Consider the following 17,048-nt stretch of genomic DNA (forward strand, 5'->3'; position numbering starts at 1 on the left):
ACAGATCCTCGTCATAAACCGTGAACGATCAGTCGTAATCTATTTGCCAATTGGGTACAACTATTAAAATTGCATTGCCAAAGAAATGAAGTGTTATTCTAGCCTTTGAAGTTTTTTTTCCCACCCTGGAAAATTTACCTTTCGCATCACGTTTTTTATTTTTGCCAAATGAGATGTATAAATGTCACCTTTTTCTTCAACCTCAGAATGCACCAGCAGTTAAGCACTCAGCCAGGACCTCAGAAAACCAAAGGTCACAAAACAGGGTAAGCCAGGACGGCCCATAAACCACACGTCCACCTGGTAGACAGCGGAATAGACGGGTGGTCAAACTACAAACACTCGGCTATATAATACAAGTGTGGGTAACGCTCCCAGAAAAGGTTTTCCTTAATTCACATAACACGGCTTTCTGGACAAGAGCATTTCAAGACATTACATCCTTTCCTGAACCTGAAAACTGCTCAGAGGGAGAGAGACCCCGGATGGACATGGATAGACAGGAATGCAACATGCTTTACTGCTGTCAACGCGGATGCTTCCAAGTCTGCAACAGAAGACAAGGCCAACTTTGGCAATTGATTTTAACCCAGAGTTACATACATTTCTAGATACTGTAATGAAATAGTGTTGTTGTGTCTCCCCCACCCCCTCTGCAGAGGGTGCATACACTTTCTGGAGAGAGACAGAGAAATAGAAAAAAGGTGAGAAAGCATTCCCCTTGGGCAATGGTTATGCCACAATCCCTTTTCCTCCATTTTTTTCCTTTCAGGATTTGGGCATGCATGCACAGGTGCCTAGAGTGTTTTTCAAGCTGTGGTTCAGGGCTGTGGGATCCATGCCGCATGTTAGCATCCCCTCCCCCATTCTATTTTAAAGAAAGATTACTATGGTAAATTCTCATTTTGATTCAGTAGATTGAATCAGGTACTCACAGCAGGTAAACCGACTCATACAGGGCCCACCTATATTAACATTAATTGAAAAACCACATTCTCTGACAGGGTGATGTGTGATAGCAATCCAGGGTCTTATTACCACAGGGCTCCCAGGGGCTAGTCTCAATTACAGGTATCTTCGCCAACACCCTCACCAAGGAAGCGGGCACTCTTCACAAGACAAGAAATGTCCCCACCGACAGTCCTTAACTGCCATGGTTCGACTTACAAATCTTCAACTTCCTGATGGTGTGAAAGCCGCAGGCATTCGGTAGAAATTGGACATGGAGTCCCCTTACAACCATTCTGCTTTTCATTTTCAGTACAGTAATTAATAAATTACAATGAGATAGTCAACACTTTATTATAAAACAGGCTCTGTGTTACCTCGTCTTGCCCAACTGTAAGCTAATCTAAGTGTTCTGAACGCGTTGAGGTGGTGGAGGCTAAGCGATGACCTTTGATAGGTTAGGTGTATTACACTCTCAACTTACAACGTTTTCAACTTCAGATGGATCTATCAGGTTGTAACCCTATCATAAATCAAGGAGCTGTTGTGTAAGTCCAGGGAGCCTGAGAACTCTGGCCTGCATCACAATGTTTTTGACATCATTAAAGTAATATACTTAAGAACCCATTCCGGGATACACTGGGAGAAAAGGCATTTGAACTAAGGGTATACAGAAATTACAATAGCCTGGAGGAATGATTCTGTGTTTTCCACTATAGAGATCCATATCAGCATTTATATTAGGAACCAAAACAGTCAGGATACCTTACTATCTAGGGTCTGAAAATTCTTTGACTGCTTTGCATAGAAATTAAAATACAAATCTGAGGGACCAGCAGTTGGAGCAATGGCCATGTCACTGGCCTCCCATGTAGTCGATCGCAGTTTGAATCCTGGACCCAATGGCTTAAACTCACACCAGACACATGCGCGTGTGTGCCCAAGATCTGGAGAGGAGAATGGAAGAGAAGGGATTGTGGCATGGTCACCCTCCCTGCAAGGTGATTTCTCACTTTCTGTCTCTCAGTCTCTGTCTTCCTGACGAGCGCACATACCCTATAGCAAAAACCTCTCCCCCCAAAAAAATATAAGAATCTGAAAACCTTTTGATGGTACATGTGTTCTGCAGTTTGCTGCAGTCCTCACCACTCCCTAACATTACTTCACTCATTTATGTTACCTGCCCGGCCCCTCCAAGCATCCGAGATGGAGAACCCTGATTTAGATGAAGTTCTGTCGGAGCAATTTACAACTACTTGTGTTTTCAGAAAATTCTACATTTCCCTATGATAATTTCTTCTGAATACTTTCTTACATCTTCAAGCCGAGTGAATTAATGTAGCATAATTCAAGTAGTGACACAAACATTTCAGCCAAGTATAAGAATGAGAATCCAAGATTCTTCATTGTTAAGAAATAAATTCCTCATTTTAGATCTTGAGGAAATAAATCATTAAGAAAATGTAAACTTTAAAGGTGAAAAAGAAAGAACTAGGACTGGTCTATGTTTTCAAACAGGAACAGTCTAACGTTACTCCTGACCTTCCCCACTCCTCTGGGGACACAGCTACAGTGTGCTGATAAACGTCAGCTAGCTCTTCATCTCCTTCTCTCACTGCCTTCCTCCCCGCCTTCCTTCTTCTTTTCCTGTTTTAAAGTTTATTTCTTGAGAGACAGAGATAGAGAAAGAGAGCGTGTGCACCCTCAACAGAGCCTTCATGCAATGACCCACCCCTAGCCTCTGCCAGCCCTGGATCATAGGCACACATACGCCGTGGTGTTCCTCCTCACGGGGTCAGCCTTGCGGCATGTAGCAGTAGCGCTGTACCACCATCCAGTCGCCATCATTTTTACTCCCATGTTCAAAATTATATTGCTTTCTTTTCTTTTTTTTTTTAAAGAATCATTTTAGTTGACTTTAATTATTTATTTACTTATTTTAATTTGACCAGAGAGGGACAGAGTGAGAGAGAGAGAGAAAGGAAATGAGGAAGCAAGTTCCCAGGTCTGGGACTCAAACCGTGGTTGGCCATGTGAGAGTCCAGTGCCCTTAGCCACTATGCCACCTGCAGGTTCCCCATCGAAATTATATTGTTTCCTTATTCCATCAGTTCAGTGTGAACAACTGGACTTGACTCAAGTATCTAATTAAAAAAAGAAAATGAAACTTCTGAGGTAGATTTTTAAGCAGAACCAACTTTCTATATTAAACATATGTCAATTAAATACATTCCTCTTAACAATATCCTTTGGTGATGTCCTCCAAAATATCTCCTTTAAAGTAAGTTTCCCCCAAGGACAGACTCAGTGGTTTGGGATTGGCCACTGCCCAAGGGACAAGAAAATCCATGGCCCCTTTTGCATATGAAATACATTAAGTCATGAATCTTACCCAGACACACACGGCCGGTTCCATCCAACGTCAGGCCTTCAGGGCAGTCACAGTGAAAAGAGCCTTTGCTATTGACACAATGTCCATTTGGACAAACGCCAGGAAACACCTCGCACTCGTTAACGTCTGCAGGGAAACGGAGCAAGCAGAGGGATCAAGGTGTTACAGATCGAAAAAGCAGGTGTGGTCTTCCTTCCCACACAGCGTCTACCCAATCCGCAGTACAATGTGGAGTAGTACTTGAGTTAAACAGAAATATTCCACAACCCAGCCACCAGCTTCCCGAGGCAGCTGTGAAAATGACCGCAGCCTTGCCTGTCCATAAAACACAGCCTAGACATGCCTTTTGCCAGCTGTGCTGAGCCTTAAAGGCTGGTGAAGTCCTAATGAAAATTTACCCAACTGAATGAAGAGGAAAACTGGGAAACTCTAAGCTGTTTCCTAAGAGCATCATGCTAAAGCATTTATTGGTTACCTTGGTTTTATTGACGTTTCAAGGTTTCTGAAAATGATAAATACCTCTAAAGTTTGTAAGTGTTGATTTTAGGCATTACAATATACTCCAAGAATACACTCACCTTCACAAGTGACACCTTTGATTCTGGCAAACCCTCTTGGGCAGGCTGTGTCTGTAGAAACAACAGGACACATTTTCACTTCATTATACGTGGGAATGCAACTACCAAGCTCCAGAAACAGTATAATGGAATCTAAACTGCACTAAATAAAAATCACAAGGCGGGGTATTAAAGACCAAGGACTCCAGCTGTTGCCTCTTCAATTCAGCAAAGGACACATCTTTCCATGGTAATGCCATCAGTGATGACCCACATGGAGGTATAATCATGTTTCCCTATGTTTAAGGTAGTATATGCTAAGCTGCGATGTTTAGGAGGTCAAGTGTATTAAATGCATCTAAAAAAATTTGCCAGAAGGCATGTGTTCATTGGAGTGGGAGGAAGAAAGAGAGAGAGAGAAAGAGAGAGAAAGTAAGAGAGCACATCCCTGGGGGATGGCCATGCCACAATCCCTTCTCCATCTCTCCCTCCTGTGGAGTTTTTGGTATGCACACACTCATGCCCCCGGCATGCTTCTCACGCTGCCAAGCTCTGCCCTTAGCCATGCAGGATCCACCCCTTCGCCACCATACCATGGGCATTTTCGTCTTATGACATGTTCATCTTATGATGGTTTTATCAGAATGTGACTCTTTCATAAGCAGAGGAGTGTCTGTGTCAGCACAGACTGTGAACTGTGACCCAAGTCACAATGTGTTTCAAGTTACTGGGACTAGTTAGCTTAAGCCGCCACTCCAGTGTAGGATACACTGGGGGAAAAAGGCATTTGAATGAAGTAGGTAAAAAGTTACAATGGAATGGTTCTGTGTCTATTCTACAGAGATCCAAATCAATGTATCAGGAACCCAAACAGGCAGCACGCGGGCCACAGAAGGCCTGGATCCGCGCTGAAGGCCTCACAGACTGAGACACGTGAGACAGTAGGTGGATGGTGCAGTTCATGGTGGTTCCTACTGCTCCCTGTCACATCGCCTTCTCCCTTCCCCCTGACAACCGAACGACGAGTAAACCACCACCAGATGTCAGGGAGAGCGTCATCAAGCCCTGCTGGAACATATGCAAGCAGAGACTCTAGACGACCCAGACGGTCCTGTAGCAGCTACATACTAGCAGGTTCCCTCTTTGTCTAAAATATTCAGGTCTGCTTATAGTAACAGGATGGAACCAAATATACTGTTTTTAAAAGACATTTTTGCTGTAGGGTGCATGCACTCACTGGAGAGACAGAGAGACAGAAAGCAAGAAATCACCCCCAGGAGGGTTGGCCAAGCTGCAATACCTTCTCTTCCATTCTCCTCTTGGGATTTTTGGGCACATACACACACACACACGCCAGGCTGTTTTAAGCCAGCGGGTCTGGGACTTGAACCATAATTGACTACGTGGGAGTTCAGCAACATAACCATTATACCATCTGTTGGTCCCGAACCAAATATGCTTTTAAAGGGATGAAATAATTTAGCCAGAAAAGATGACATTTTAGTGAGGGTAGATGATGTCATGGTCTCTCTCACTAGAGAACCAAACAGGTTCACAAAGGTACCCTGGCTTTTGACGCGGAGCCCAGAGGAACGAGGCCAGCCCCTTCCTACCTAGCTCACACCTCTCACAGGGGCTCCCCCAGGCAGCCCCGAGTGTGGCACAGCATTCGGATTTCAGAGTGGCTCCATTGATGTTCACCTCACAGCGGCTGTCTTGGATGTTGAGCCAACACGTCCCTTTCAGGCTGTCTGGAAAGGAAGAAGACAGGTTGGGAGCACTTACCTCGGAAGGAAATGGAATTCAGTTTTGTAAACGAAAGGAATTTGTTGTATCATAAAAACCAAACCAAACCAAACCAAACCAAACCAAACCAAACCAAACCAAACCAAACCAAACCAAACCAAACCAAACCAAACCAAACCAAACCAAACCAAACCAAACCAAACCAAACCAAACCAAACCAAACCAAACCAAACCAAACCAAACCAAAAGAATTCATTCTTTATTTTTATTATGAACTTTTTAAAAGAATTATTTATTGGGGCCAGTAGGTGGCATGGTGGTTAAGGTGCTGGACATATCCACGTGGCTGACCATGGTTCAAGTCCTAGACCTGGAGTCTTGGTTTCTCACTCTCTCTCTCTCTCTCCGTGTCTTCCTCTGGTCAAATTAAAATAAATGAATGAATAAGTAAAATTACATAAATAATTATTTTAAAAAGAATTGTTTATTTAATTTAATTATTATTATTTTAAATATTGCTATAGGGCACATGTGCTCTCCAGAGAAAGACAGAGAGAGAGAGGGAGGGAGGGAAAGTGAGAAAGCAAGCTGCTAGGTCCAGGACTCAAACTGTGGTGGGCCATGTAGGAGTCCAGCAACTCAACTACCACACCACCTGCTGGCCTCTATTTTTAACTTTTTAAACATTTATTCATTCATTCATTCATTTCTTTTTTGTGTTCATGTGAGAGGGAGATATAGAGAGAGCACCTCAGTGGGGTCTCAATGCTGATCTCTCAGTCTCTGCCAGTCCTGGACTGGGGCAGGCCCATGCCCAGTGCACCAGGGAGGAATCTGGACATGACTCTGGAATTCTGTCATGTGGGTCAGCTATTCAGAGCATAGTATTTTACTGCTATGCTACTATCTGGCCCCTGGATTCATTGTCTAACCTTTTTTATTCCCCCAAGCTGCTGGATCTGGGACTTGAACCTGTCAGCCATGTGGAAGTCTAGCACCTTAACCCCCATGACACCTGCTAGCCCCAGTTTTCTAAAAATTTTAATAGCATACCTTTTGAATACCTTACGTGTATAGACATTCAAATATGCTATATTTCAGATATATAAATCAAATATCACACTATAGATCTCTTGGGATAAGGTAGTTAATTCGATTATATCTCCTGATATTCTAGAAGAGCTGTAATTGCCCAAGATTCTATGTTGGTGCTAAGAAACATGGTGTATTACTGTAAGAAGATCATTACTTGTGTGAAAAATAATTACAAGATTTATCTTCTACAGTAAATGCTTTAATATTTAAGATCCTATCAAGTAAAATCCTCAGATAATGTCCTCTCTAATTCCCTATAAAATAAACCACACATGATTTATGTTTTATTATAGAACAAAATTGGTATTTCTCCAACTGCAGAAATTATTAGGTGTGTAATCTGAAAGAAAAAATAAAGAAGAAAATAAACATTACCAATGAAACAAACGTACGATGATATTAGGGTTATTTTCATCCAAGTTTTTTCCTGTGCATACAGAAGTGAAATTCTATCTCTGGCTCAAAAAGTAATACATATTTATGGTAAAGTATTTGTAGAAATTAAAAAGTATAAAGATGATGTAAAAATCACCTGTAATCTGACCATCGTGAACACTATGAACTTTATTTATTTTTTATTCTAAAATTTGTTTTAGATTTTTGCCATAAGGTGTGCATGCTTACCAGAGAGAGAGAAACAGAGAGAAAGGGAAAGTGAAAGATCCCTTCCCAGGGGGATGGCCATGCCACAGTCCTTTCTCTTCCATTCTCCTCTAAGGATTTTGTACACACACACACATGCACCCAGCATAATTTTCAAGTCACTGAGTCCCAGACCCGAACTGTAGTTGGCTATGTAGGAGTCCAATGCGTTAACCACCATGCTGCCTGCAGGCTCTTGAATTTATTTTTTTTTTTTAAAGCAGATCTCCCATGTTGCTACCCTCCTGCCTCAGCCTCCTGGACAGTTGGGACTAAGGATGCTCACCAGAGTACCTGGCGTTTTTGGTGGGCTAGGAATCGAACCTGGGCCTCCCCTGTGGCCTCAGCCTGCTTAGCAGCAGCATGAACCGGCATGCATGACTGAGACGGCACCACCACGATGAGCTTTATAAATGATGTCTCCACAGCAAATTCAAATCCCTCCTTCTGAATAGTAGACACTCAGTAGAATACTTCACACTTTGGAGTTTTTGCTCCATGGGCATTAAAGCGAATCTTTTTATGACCGAATACAAAATTTTCAAATGAAGAAATAAGTGACTGTTTTTGAAACAGTGATAAGGAATCCAGCAAAGCTGACATGGCAAATACTTTTCGGTTAAAATAAAGCACACATTAGCTTGCCTTTGAAAAACAGTGGCTCTCAGCTAAGTGTGTAATATCACCAAGGCTCTTGTTAAATACAGACTCACAAGTCTCTACGCTTACAGCCCAGAAATCTGCTTTTCCACAAGCTTCTCTGTTTTTGTTTTGTTTTGTTTTTTCCTCCAGAGATTTTTGCTATAGAGCACGTGCACTCGCCGGAGTGATAGAAAGTGAGAAATCAACCCCCACCCAGGAGGATGGCCACATCGCAATCCCTTCTCCTCCATTCTCCTCTTGGGATCTTGGGCACACACACACAAGTGCCTGGTGTGAGTTTTTTTAAGTCACCAGGTCCAGGACTCTAATGGCGGTTGACTACGTGGGAGTCAAACGATGAAACTATTCTGCCATCTGCTGGTTCCTCTTGGGTGATTCTGATGCTGGCAATGGGTAAAACACACTTTAACAAAACCTAGATAGCATTTTATAGCAAGGAGTCTTGGAAAACAAGAAAGGAAAAAAGTACATTCTGATAGTCTTTATCTTAAAACTCCTGTCATACATAGTAAGTGCGGAAAAAGCTTTACTTCTATACTCAACAATGAAAACAATCCCAGAAGCCAGCAGGTGGTGTGGTGATTGAGGCTTAGTTGACTGTGGTTTGAGTACCGAAGATGGTGGCTTGAAACTCACGCAGTGTATATATGTGTGTGTGTGTGTGTGTGTGTGTGTGTATGTGTGTGTGCCTACCCAAAATCCCAGGAGGAGAATGGAAGCGAAGGGGTAGTGCCTTGGCCATCCCCCTGGAGGGTGATCTCTCACTTTCCCTCTCACTGTTTCCGTCTCTCCCAGGTAAGTGCACGTGCCTAAAATAAAAACCTTCAAAATAAATAACAAATAACAAATAATTGCCACAAACACAGAAAAGGAACTATGATGACTCGGGTGGGCCTGTGATGGGAGAGGTAGTGGTTTCTGATCACCTGTGCAACAGGGCAGCAAGAGAAGTGCCTACAGTCCAAGCTCTCTGGGACAGACCTGAAAACAAAACGACTGTCTCTGTGACTGAATACAAAAGATTGTGGAGAGTATTTGGACTGTCACTTGGCTTTTTTCTATCTGGCTGGAATGTTCAGCTTGGGTCAAACTACATACAGGTAAAATAAAGGTCTGTTCATTGTATTTGTGTCAGGCCTCAAACAACGGGCTTGTCATAGACTTAGACCTATAAATTGCATGGCACAAAAGACACACACATGTTTATACAAGGCGAGTGTGTATTGAAATGATCCTTTAATGACCTGAATTAATTACTAATTTATTGCCTTGGCTATAGTAATTTTTAAAATTTTATTATTTTTTAGTTTTTTGCTATAAGGTGCACGAGAGAGAGAGAGAGAAAAAGAGAGAGAGACAGACAGACAGACAGATGGTGGGAGGGAGGAAATGCTGCAATCCTTTCTATTCCATTCTGTCCTCAGGATTTTGTAAACACACACACACACACACACACACACACACACACACACACAAAACCAGTGTGCTTTTCAGGCTGCCAGCTTCGAGACTCAAACTATGGTTTACCATGTGGAAATCCAGAGCCTTATCCTCCATGCCACCTGTTGGCCTGACTTATAGTCATTTTAGGTAAGATAAATCAGAATGGTAAATTGTAAAGATTTATTAAGAGAGTGCCAGTTACTATCTTAAAAGCTTTCTATGTATTAATTTATCATTAATTTATTTACTTGCTTAAAGAACTCTGTGTGTATATACAATTCTCAAACTAGAAAACTGAGGCATATAGACGTCAACTAATTCACCCAAGGTCACCCACCCATGATAGTATCAGCATCAAGATTCGAACCTCTGACAGGCTGACTCCAGAGCTCTCATTCTGTGACACCATGCTTCTTTGGGGCGTTCTGTACCAACAGTGCAAATCCATTGTCAGACATTCCCAAACTACCCATCTCTCTATTCTCTCTCTCCGTCCTCTCTCTCCTTCCAATTATTATGTACACACACACACACACACACACACACACACTTCGTGATGGAGTGGAGCTAAATGGTCAGGTTAGTTAAAAACTCTGAGAAAATAAAACTGAGCCCACAGTTTGAGAATGTAAAGTGGAGAAAAGACTGCTACTTTCAACAGTGTTTTGGACTACCATGGTCAGAGAAATCCTGATTTATAAAGAGACACCTGAATAGAGATGTAAAAGGGGACAAAACCTGGGAACCTGGGTGAAGAACATTGCAGTCAGGGAGTTCAAGGACTGCGGACTTCAGATGGGGGCACATTAGGCACACGTGAGCAAGGGTTGGCATATAGCCCGGGTGCAGGGCAGGGGACATGTGGGAACAGCAGGAGTGAGATCACGGGGGTGACCCAGGCTGTGGCAAGGACTTGAGTGTATTGGGAATCTAAGGTTTTTACAGACAGGGTTTCTGGATAAGAAATGACATGACCTGAACTGGGAGCTGCTGCTGCTGCTGGTGGTGGTGGTGAAAGCAGTTGAGATGTGGATAAGCTTTAAGTATCCATGTTCAATTGAGAACAAGGCAGAGGTCATGCCAGGCTTTCGGAGTGAGTGGGGGTGGCAATTAAACGAACAGGGTTGCCATTTGCCAAATGGAAATATTTGTAAGAGACACAAGTTTAGGCTAGAAGATTGGAATCTGGTTTTGGACATGCTATGCTTGAGCTGTCTATTAGACATAAAAGTGAAGACACTGTACAGACACTTGGAAATACTTGCCTGGAATTAGTGGACACAGAACGGAGTGATAAATCTGAGTGTCAACGTAGAGGACAACTAAGGATGAGGGTAAATAGGGAAGCAAAAGGTGACAAGGGAATGACCACGGGAGGGCAGGAAGGCAAGGAAGACTTAGCCAAGGAAAAAGAAAACAGGACAGAAAAGTGAAAAGATAGGAAGACAGTTGTGCACGGATGGCCACAAGTGAAAACGTTACTGAGGAGCTGAGTGATGAAGTGTGCTCATCCTATCAGTACATGTACACGCATACGTGCATGTCCACACACACGTGTTCCTGCATTCATACACTGCTAATAGCCCAGGTGAGGACCGGGGATAAATCAATGGATTTCACAAGAGGGTGCTGCTCTTTGTCATAGCCTGCAAGCTGAGGACGGAGTGCAGACCTGAGCCCAAGATGAGGAAAGCTGGTATGGATTACAGACGGCCATTGAACCAGAGTAGTGTAATGTAAGATCGAGTCACCAATTTAGTGTTCTACCGTATGTAATCACAGCAACCAGAATGTAAAAGTCTTTTTAAGCAGTTTTCAGAATAGCCTCAGATGAGCTTATATTTAGGAAGTTTGAAGAATAGATCCTACATCCTTAAATATTTTTAGTATCCAACTAATTTGTGTATGATCTAACTTAATTTCAAGTTAGTAATCACATCATGGAGTTTTTACTCGGTTCAAAATTTTGAGACCTAGACTTGATAAGAGGGAAAAGTTGCAGGCTAGTCATCAATTAGAGCAACAGATTATCCCGTCCAATGAAGAAAATAACTTCCTAATTTTTCCTAGGTATATTTTACTACATTATCCCCTTTTTTAAACACTAGGATTCTCTGTTTAATGATACAAGCAGTGATGTCTAAAATTTTAAAATATTTAGTCCATTTCTTCCTCAGTGGCTCAAAGCTGGGGTATTCAAATTTGATGATGATGGATGAAAATGTAACACACGGGCTGAGAAAAAGACGGTGTTCAGTTGTCGGCAAATGGAAGAATGACATAATGATTTGGGAATAAAAATTCTTTGTTCTTGTTTCATTAATAAATATAAAGGCAAAAGGCCAAAATAATAGATGTCTAAATGATGAAGAAGAAAACCAGGATATCTTTGATGCTCAAGTGGCATACAGATTTAGTTTTCTGAGACATTAATTGACTAATGATGAGTTCATTTCCTTTGCATAATAAAATGACTCCATCTCAGTTGGAAATTGTGGCTTAGCAAAAGTATTTCTGCCTTACCCGATCCAACCCATGTATCTGCCCCCTGCCCCTCTACAACCTGGAATTCTGTAAGAAAAAAATGTAATGCCCCAGGCAGACAGCAGCCTGTTTTCTAATATGGAGAACTAAGCAAGGTTCAGATTTCACCAGCTGGACCTCATTGGGAATGAAGAACTGGCATTTCCAAAGAGAAGGCTTTCATTGATAATTTTGGATTTGGTCATTTCTCTCCATGGAACAAACAAGCAATCTAGCACCCAGCCAAGTATAGTCAACATAGACATCAACCTTAACATACTATTGTCATTGGCAAATATTACATTGAAAATTTATTTTGGTTAGATAGCAAACAAAAGTTGCAACTTTTTTTGACCCTGGTTAAAATGAAAATATCTTCTTATGTGGAATACATATTTAGTTCACTTTAAGGGTGCACAGCAGGTAATGATATGAGTTGCGGTTCACCTAGTCAATAGAACTCATGTTAGAAGCAAAGAAACTCTACCAGGACAATTTTTTTTCTTATACATGCTGAAATTTTCCCTGGTAATAGAAAAGACTATCTTAGTTTATGGACATCCAATGTCATTATCAGGAATTTACCTGACTTTAAATGTTTTGAACTATATATGTGTATATATAGTTATATATATATAGTAATATACATATATATATATTTAAATAATTATTTAATTTTATTAATTATTATTATTATTTGTTTTAACAATTTGCTCTAAGTCACACACATTCATCAGAGAGAGACAGAAAGGGACAGACAGAAGAAAAGTAAGAAAGCAAGCTTCCAGGTCTGGGACTTGAACTGTGGTCAGCCATGTGGAAGTCCAGAGCCTTAACCAGCACATCATCTGCTGGCTCCTTGAAACATATTTTAAAATATGAGTAGAAAAGTTTTGAAATCTTTCTACCTAGAGGTTTCCAAAAGCAAGAAGAGTTTTCTCTCTTAGAACTCAGATTTACAGTTGATGGGAGAAAGAGAAAAATAATTAACTCCCTCTCTGTGTTTAAAGTTTAAAATCTTCAAATTCCTGTCCTGTTAACTGAATCCAAATTCCATCACATTTCTGTTTACCACTGAAGTTTGTTTATAAAAAGTATGGAGTGGAGATTTGACTGTATTGATACCTAAGGCATTTTGACAGTAACAAATACACATACATACGTGTGTGGTATGGAAATGCTTACAACTCACAGCATCATATGTCTACTTGTATGAATGGGACACTTTCTAGATCTAACAAAATTTAAGAGGCTGCCTTGTTTATGTTCTTTTTAAAAATGTAATTATAGTTTGCTATAGGGCATGTGTGCTTGCCAGAGAGTGACAGAGAGGGAGAGAGAGAGAGAGAGAGGGAAAGTGAGAAATCACCTCCCAGGGGCAATGGCCACACCACAATCTCCTCTCCTCCACTCTCCCTTCTTGGGTTTTAGGGCACACAAGCACACACGCCTGGAATGCTTTTTTAAGCCACCGAGTCCAGAACTCTAACTGCAGAGTCATGGGGGATCCAGCCACCTTAACCACCACACCACCCGGCTGGCCCGTTGATGCACTTAGGTTTTACTCCTAAACCTAATGAGAGAAGACAACTAATTGCTAGCTTCTTGTAATCATGCTTGGCTTTATCCACAGGAAGGTCTGGGCCATGAGCTCCGACTGGCCATGAAACTGCAACATCACTGCATGTGTGACTCTCACCAATGCAGATCAATCCCGTGGCGCTGAGCTTGCTGCCAGGAGAACATTCACAATTGAAAGACCCGAGGTTGTTCCTGCAGGCTCCATTGACACACGGGTTGCTTTCACATTCATTTATATCTACAATCCAGAAGGAAAAGATTCTGTTAGAACTGCCATGTGTTTCTGGAAAATATTATTCCAACAAGCCATGCTCTGCCAGACTGTCTGGTAAACTTGGCTCTCACAATTTTAATATGGATCTACGAGGCATAAAGTGAATGGGGGATGGAGATACGCATTTTACAGCATGGATACACATCCACACGCCTGGGGACCTCGAGGGACCACAGGGATCAGCCAATTTGGAGAGGTTTCAGTGCATGCTTCTTCAAGATACTACTACAACTTTACAGAAATCAGATTCGTGTTCCCCCATAAGAAGATGGGGTTCTAGGTGCAACAAAACTGCACCAACAAAGCTTGATTGTTTCTGTCACTTATGGTTCCATGAGGCTTTGAAGAATTAAAAGAGCTTATCTTAAAAACAAAGTATCACAGTGCTGGCTTTAATCCCAAACTCCTGGGTACAAATCAGGAAATAAGTACTGAAAATTTCATACCAGGTACAGAAATCTCTAATCCCTATCCACCTTCTTCTGTCTCCAGCTTGTTCACACTTTCAATATTTAGTCTGGTGAATTTTTTCAAATACAATGAATTTTGGTAAATTTTTGGTTTAAATAGTTTAACACATGAGTTAGTAAAAAATAATTATGTTTCAGTTAAAGTACTAGAAACAATAACAAAGACACTTTCTGCATAAATTCAGCCATTCAGTTTAATCAGCATACGAATTTCTTACTTTGTTAATTACTGGCAACAGGTTGACATACCTATAGACACTTGATGTTGAACACCAGAGTTTTTGAGTTCACAAGAATACTTTTTTTTTCTCTTTTTTTTTTTTTTTCGCTATAGGGCGCGTGTGCTTGCCAGACAGACAGAGAGAAACATAGAGACAGAAAGCAAGAAATCACCCCCCAGGGGTATGGTCATGCCGCAATCCCTTTTCCTCCATTCTCCTCTTGGGATCTTGGGCACGCATGCACACATACCCGGCGAGAGTTTTAAGCCACCAGGTCCGGGATGTGAACCGCGGTCGACTACGTGGGAGTCTAGTGACATAGCCATTACGCTAACTGCTGGTTCCCCACAAGAATACTTTTTATTTCCCTTGACCATTTCTTTGAATTTAATATAAAGCACTTTACCATATTGACGAAAATATATAAACAAGTAACTAGAAGACTTTAATGCTTATGCTTGGACATCTTGCACCAAATATAAACTAAACCCTTACTGAAAAAGTCAAGCTCACAGCTGATTTTAAGACAGTATACTTGAAATACAAATTCAAAAATCAATGTGGAAAACAGGTACATTCCTATTTTGTTACTTCAAAATGACCAAACAATTTCTCAAAAATTGATGTAATTCGGGTTTTTTTTTTGGAGAGGTTTTTTGCTATAGGGCACGTGTGCTCACCAGGCAGACAGAGAGAGAGACAGAGAGACAGAAAGCGAGAAATCACCCCCCAGGGGGGATGGCCATGCCGCAATCCCTCCTCCTCCGTTCTCCTCTCAGGATCTTGGGCACACATGCACACGCGCCCAGTGTGAGTTTTAAGCCACTGGGACGCAAATCGCGGTTGACTACATGCGTGTCCAGCGACATAGCCATTACGCTAATTGCTGGTCCCCAAAATTGATTAAATTCTTCAAGTAGAAATGATTTGAGGAAATTTGAGTATATTAGGCTCTCAGATTGTTTGTAGTGAGAAAAAAATCTCTTAAAAGAAAAATACAATAGCAGGTTTTGTAAACATAACACAAATTAGTGATGAAAACATCTGTTTTAAAGTATCAAAATTATTTTATACACAGTGTAAAAAAAGAAATGAAATAACCAAAAAGGAAGCAGATAACTATTCTGAAGATAGACAATATATATTTCTCCTATTAATTTCTTTTGTCAAGGGCTGAAAAAAAGAAAAATGTCCATTTCATGTGTTTAAAAAATCTTTTTAGATGAAGCAATTATTGAACTCAAAAACTATAAACACATACAAGGACAACGACAAATATCGACCACTTGGTTTTCCTTTAAATATACTGTTTTTATGTTATTAATGTCATGGAACCAGGAATTGAAACAGTTCACTGTACATTCCTGGAAATAAACTTCAAAGCACATCTGGTTTACATTTAACTAGTTATGTCACTGGAAACACAATCTAAACCACAGTGCTTGCTGTAAAAATGTTAACTTTCACAGACTCAGAGCTCAAACACAAAAAAAGCAAAATAACGTTTTTGTAATTTTAGTCTGTAATATAGAGAAACTTTACTCTTAATATTATTGCTATCCACTATACATTTAAAGTCCCCTGTTGAAAACATGAATGACAAGCAAAGTTAGTGAATATAACAAATATATATAGAGGAAACTAGAGTCATAATGAATCTGCTAATAATTCTTGTCTAGTCTTGGAAATTAAGAAAAAAGTAGAATGAAGAGAACTGCTTTGGGCAGACAAATTTACTGTCTGCAAACAATGGTAGAAATGAAAATATCCATGGGAAAATAAGAGTAGCTTTTAGGGTTCTTTTATATTTTTGAATTTTTTAAAAGTTTTAGTTTGGCTATAGGGTACATGTGTTCACCAGAGAGAGAGACAGACAGAGAGAGGGAAAGTGAGAAATTAACACTCAGGGAGTAAGGTCATGCCACAATCCTTTCTCCTCTTAGGAGTTTGGGTGCACACGTCCATGTGCCTGGGATGTTTTTTGAGCTGCCAGTTCTGGGACTCAAACTGTGAAGGTGGTCATGTGGGTCCAGCTGCTTTAACCACCATGCTACCAGCTGGCCCTAGGTTTATTATTTTCAAAATATTTAATAAAATGCAAAAGGCAGTGGAAAGAAAGTGCAGAAATAACAATTATTTGGTTAGGTTTCTCATGATAAGTAATTTTTATTTCCACTAAGATCATTAAGGCTGGAGCCAAAATATTTTTCTATCATTGTTGTCCCTGTTTATATAACATGAACTTCTTTCCTATTAATGATGGTAGAAAGCTTCACATTGTAGAATAGACTCCTACTTATCAAGAACAAGTACGCTTTAGCAAAATAAGTGAGACTCTTTCTGCTCCTCACTATTTCCTTAGTGGGTATTGATGTGCCTTAATATTTATGTAGTCACCCCATGTTATTCTATTTAACACCACTGACTTCTACTCTTAATTGTTAAGAAAGCAGGTGACTCTCTGATTGACTTTTTTTTTTAATTTAATGTATT

General features: G+C 40.7%; 1 protein-coding gene across 1 annotated transcript in view; it reads right to left on the reverse strand.

The window, feature by feature from the left end:
- Positions 1-17,048, reverse strand: part of FBN2 (fibrillin 2) — a 279,939-nt gene that overhangs the window by 87,168 nt on the left and 175,723 nt on the right. The window contains 4 exon segments of the mRNA XM_027775292.1: positions 3,341-3,466; positions 3,919-3,969; positions 5,511-5,648; positions 13,709-13,828. Of these exon segments, the coding sequence (XP_027631093.1) occupies positions 3,341-3,466; positions 3,919-3,969; positions 5,511-5,648; positions 13,709-13,828 (435 nt within the window).

The sequence above is a fragment of the Tupaia chinensis genome, unplaced genomic scaffold (genome assembly GCF_000334495.1).
Source record: "Tupaia chinensis unplaced genomic scaffold, TupChi_1.0 Scaffold000541_1, whole genome shotgun sequence".
NCBI classification, from domain to species: domain Eukaryota; kingdom Metazoa; phylum Chordata; class Mammalia; order Scandentia; family Tupaiidae; genus Tupaia; species Tupaia belangeri.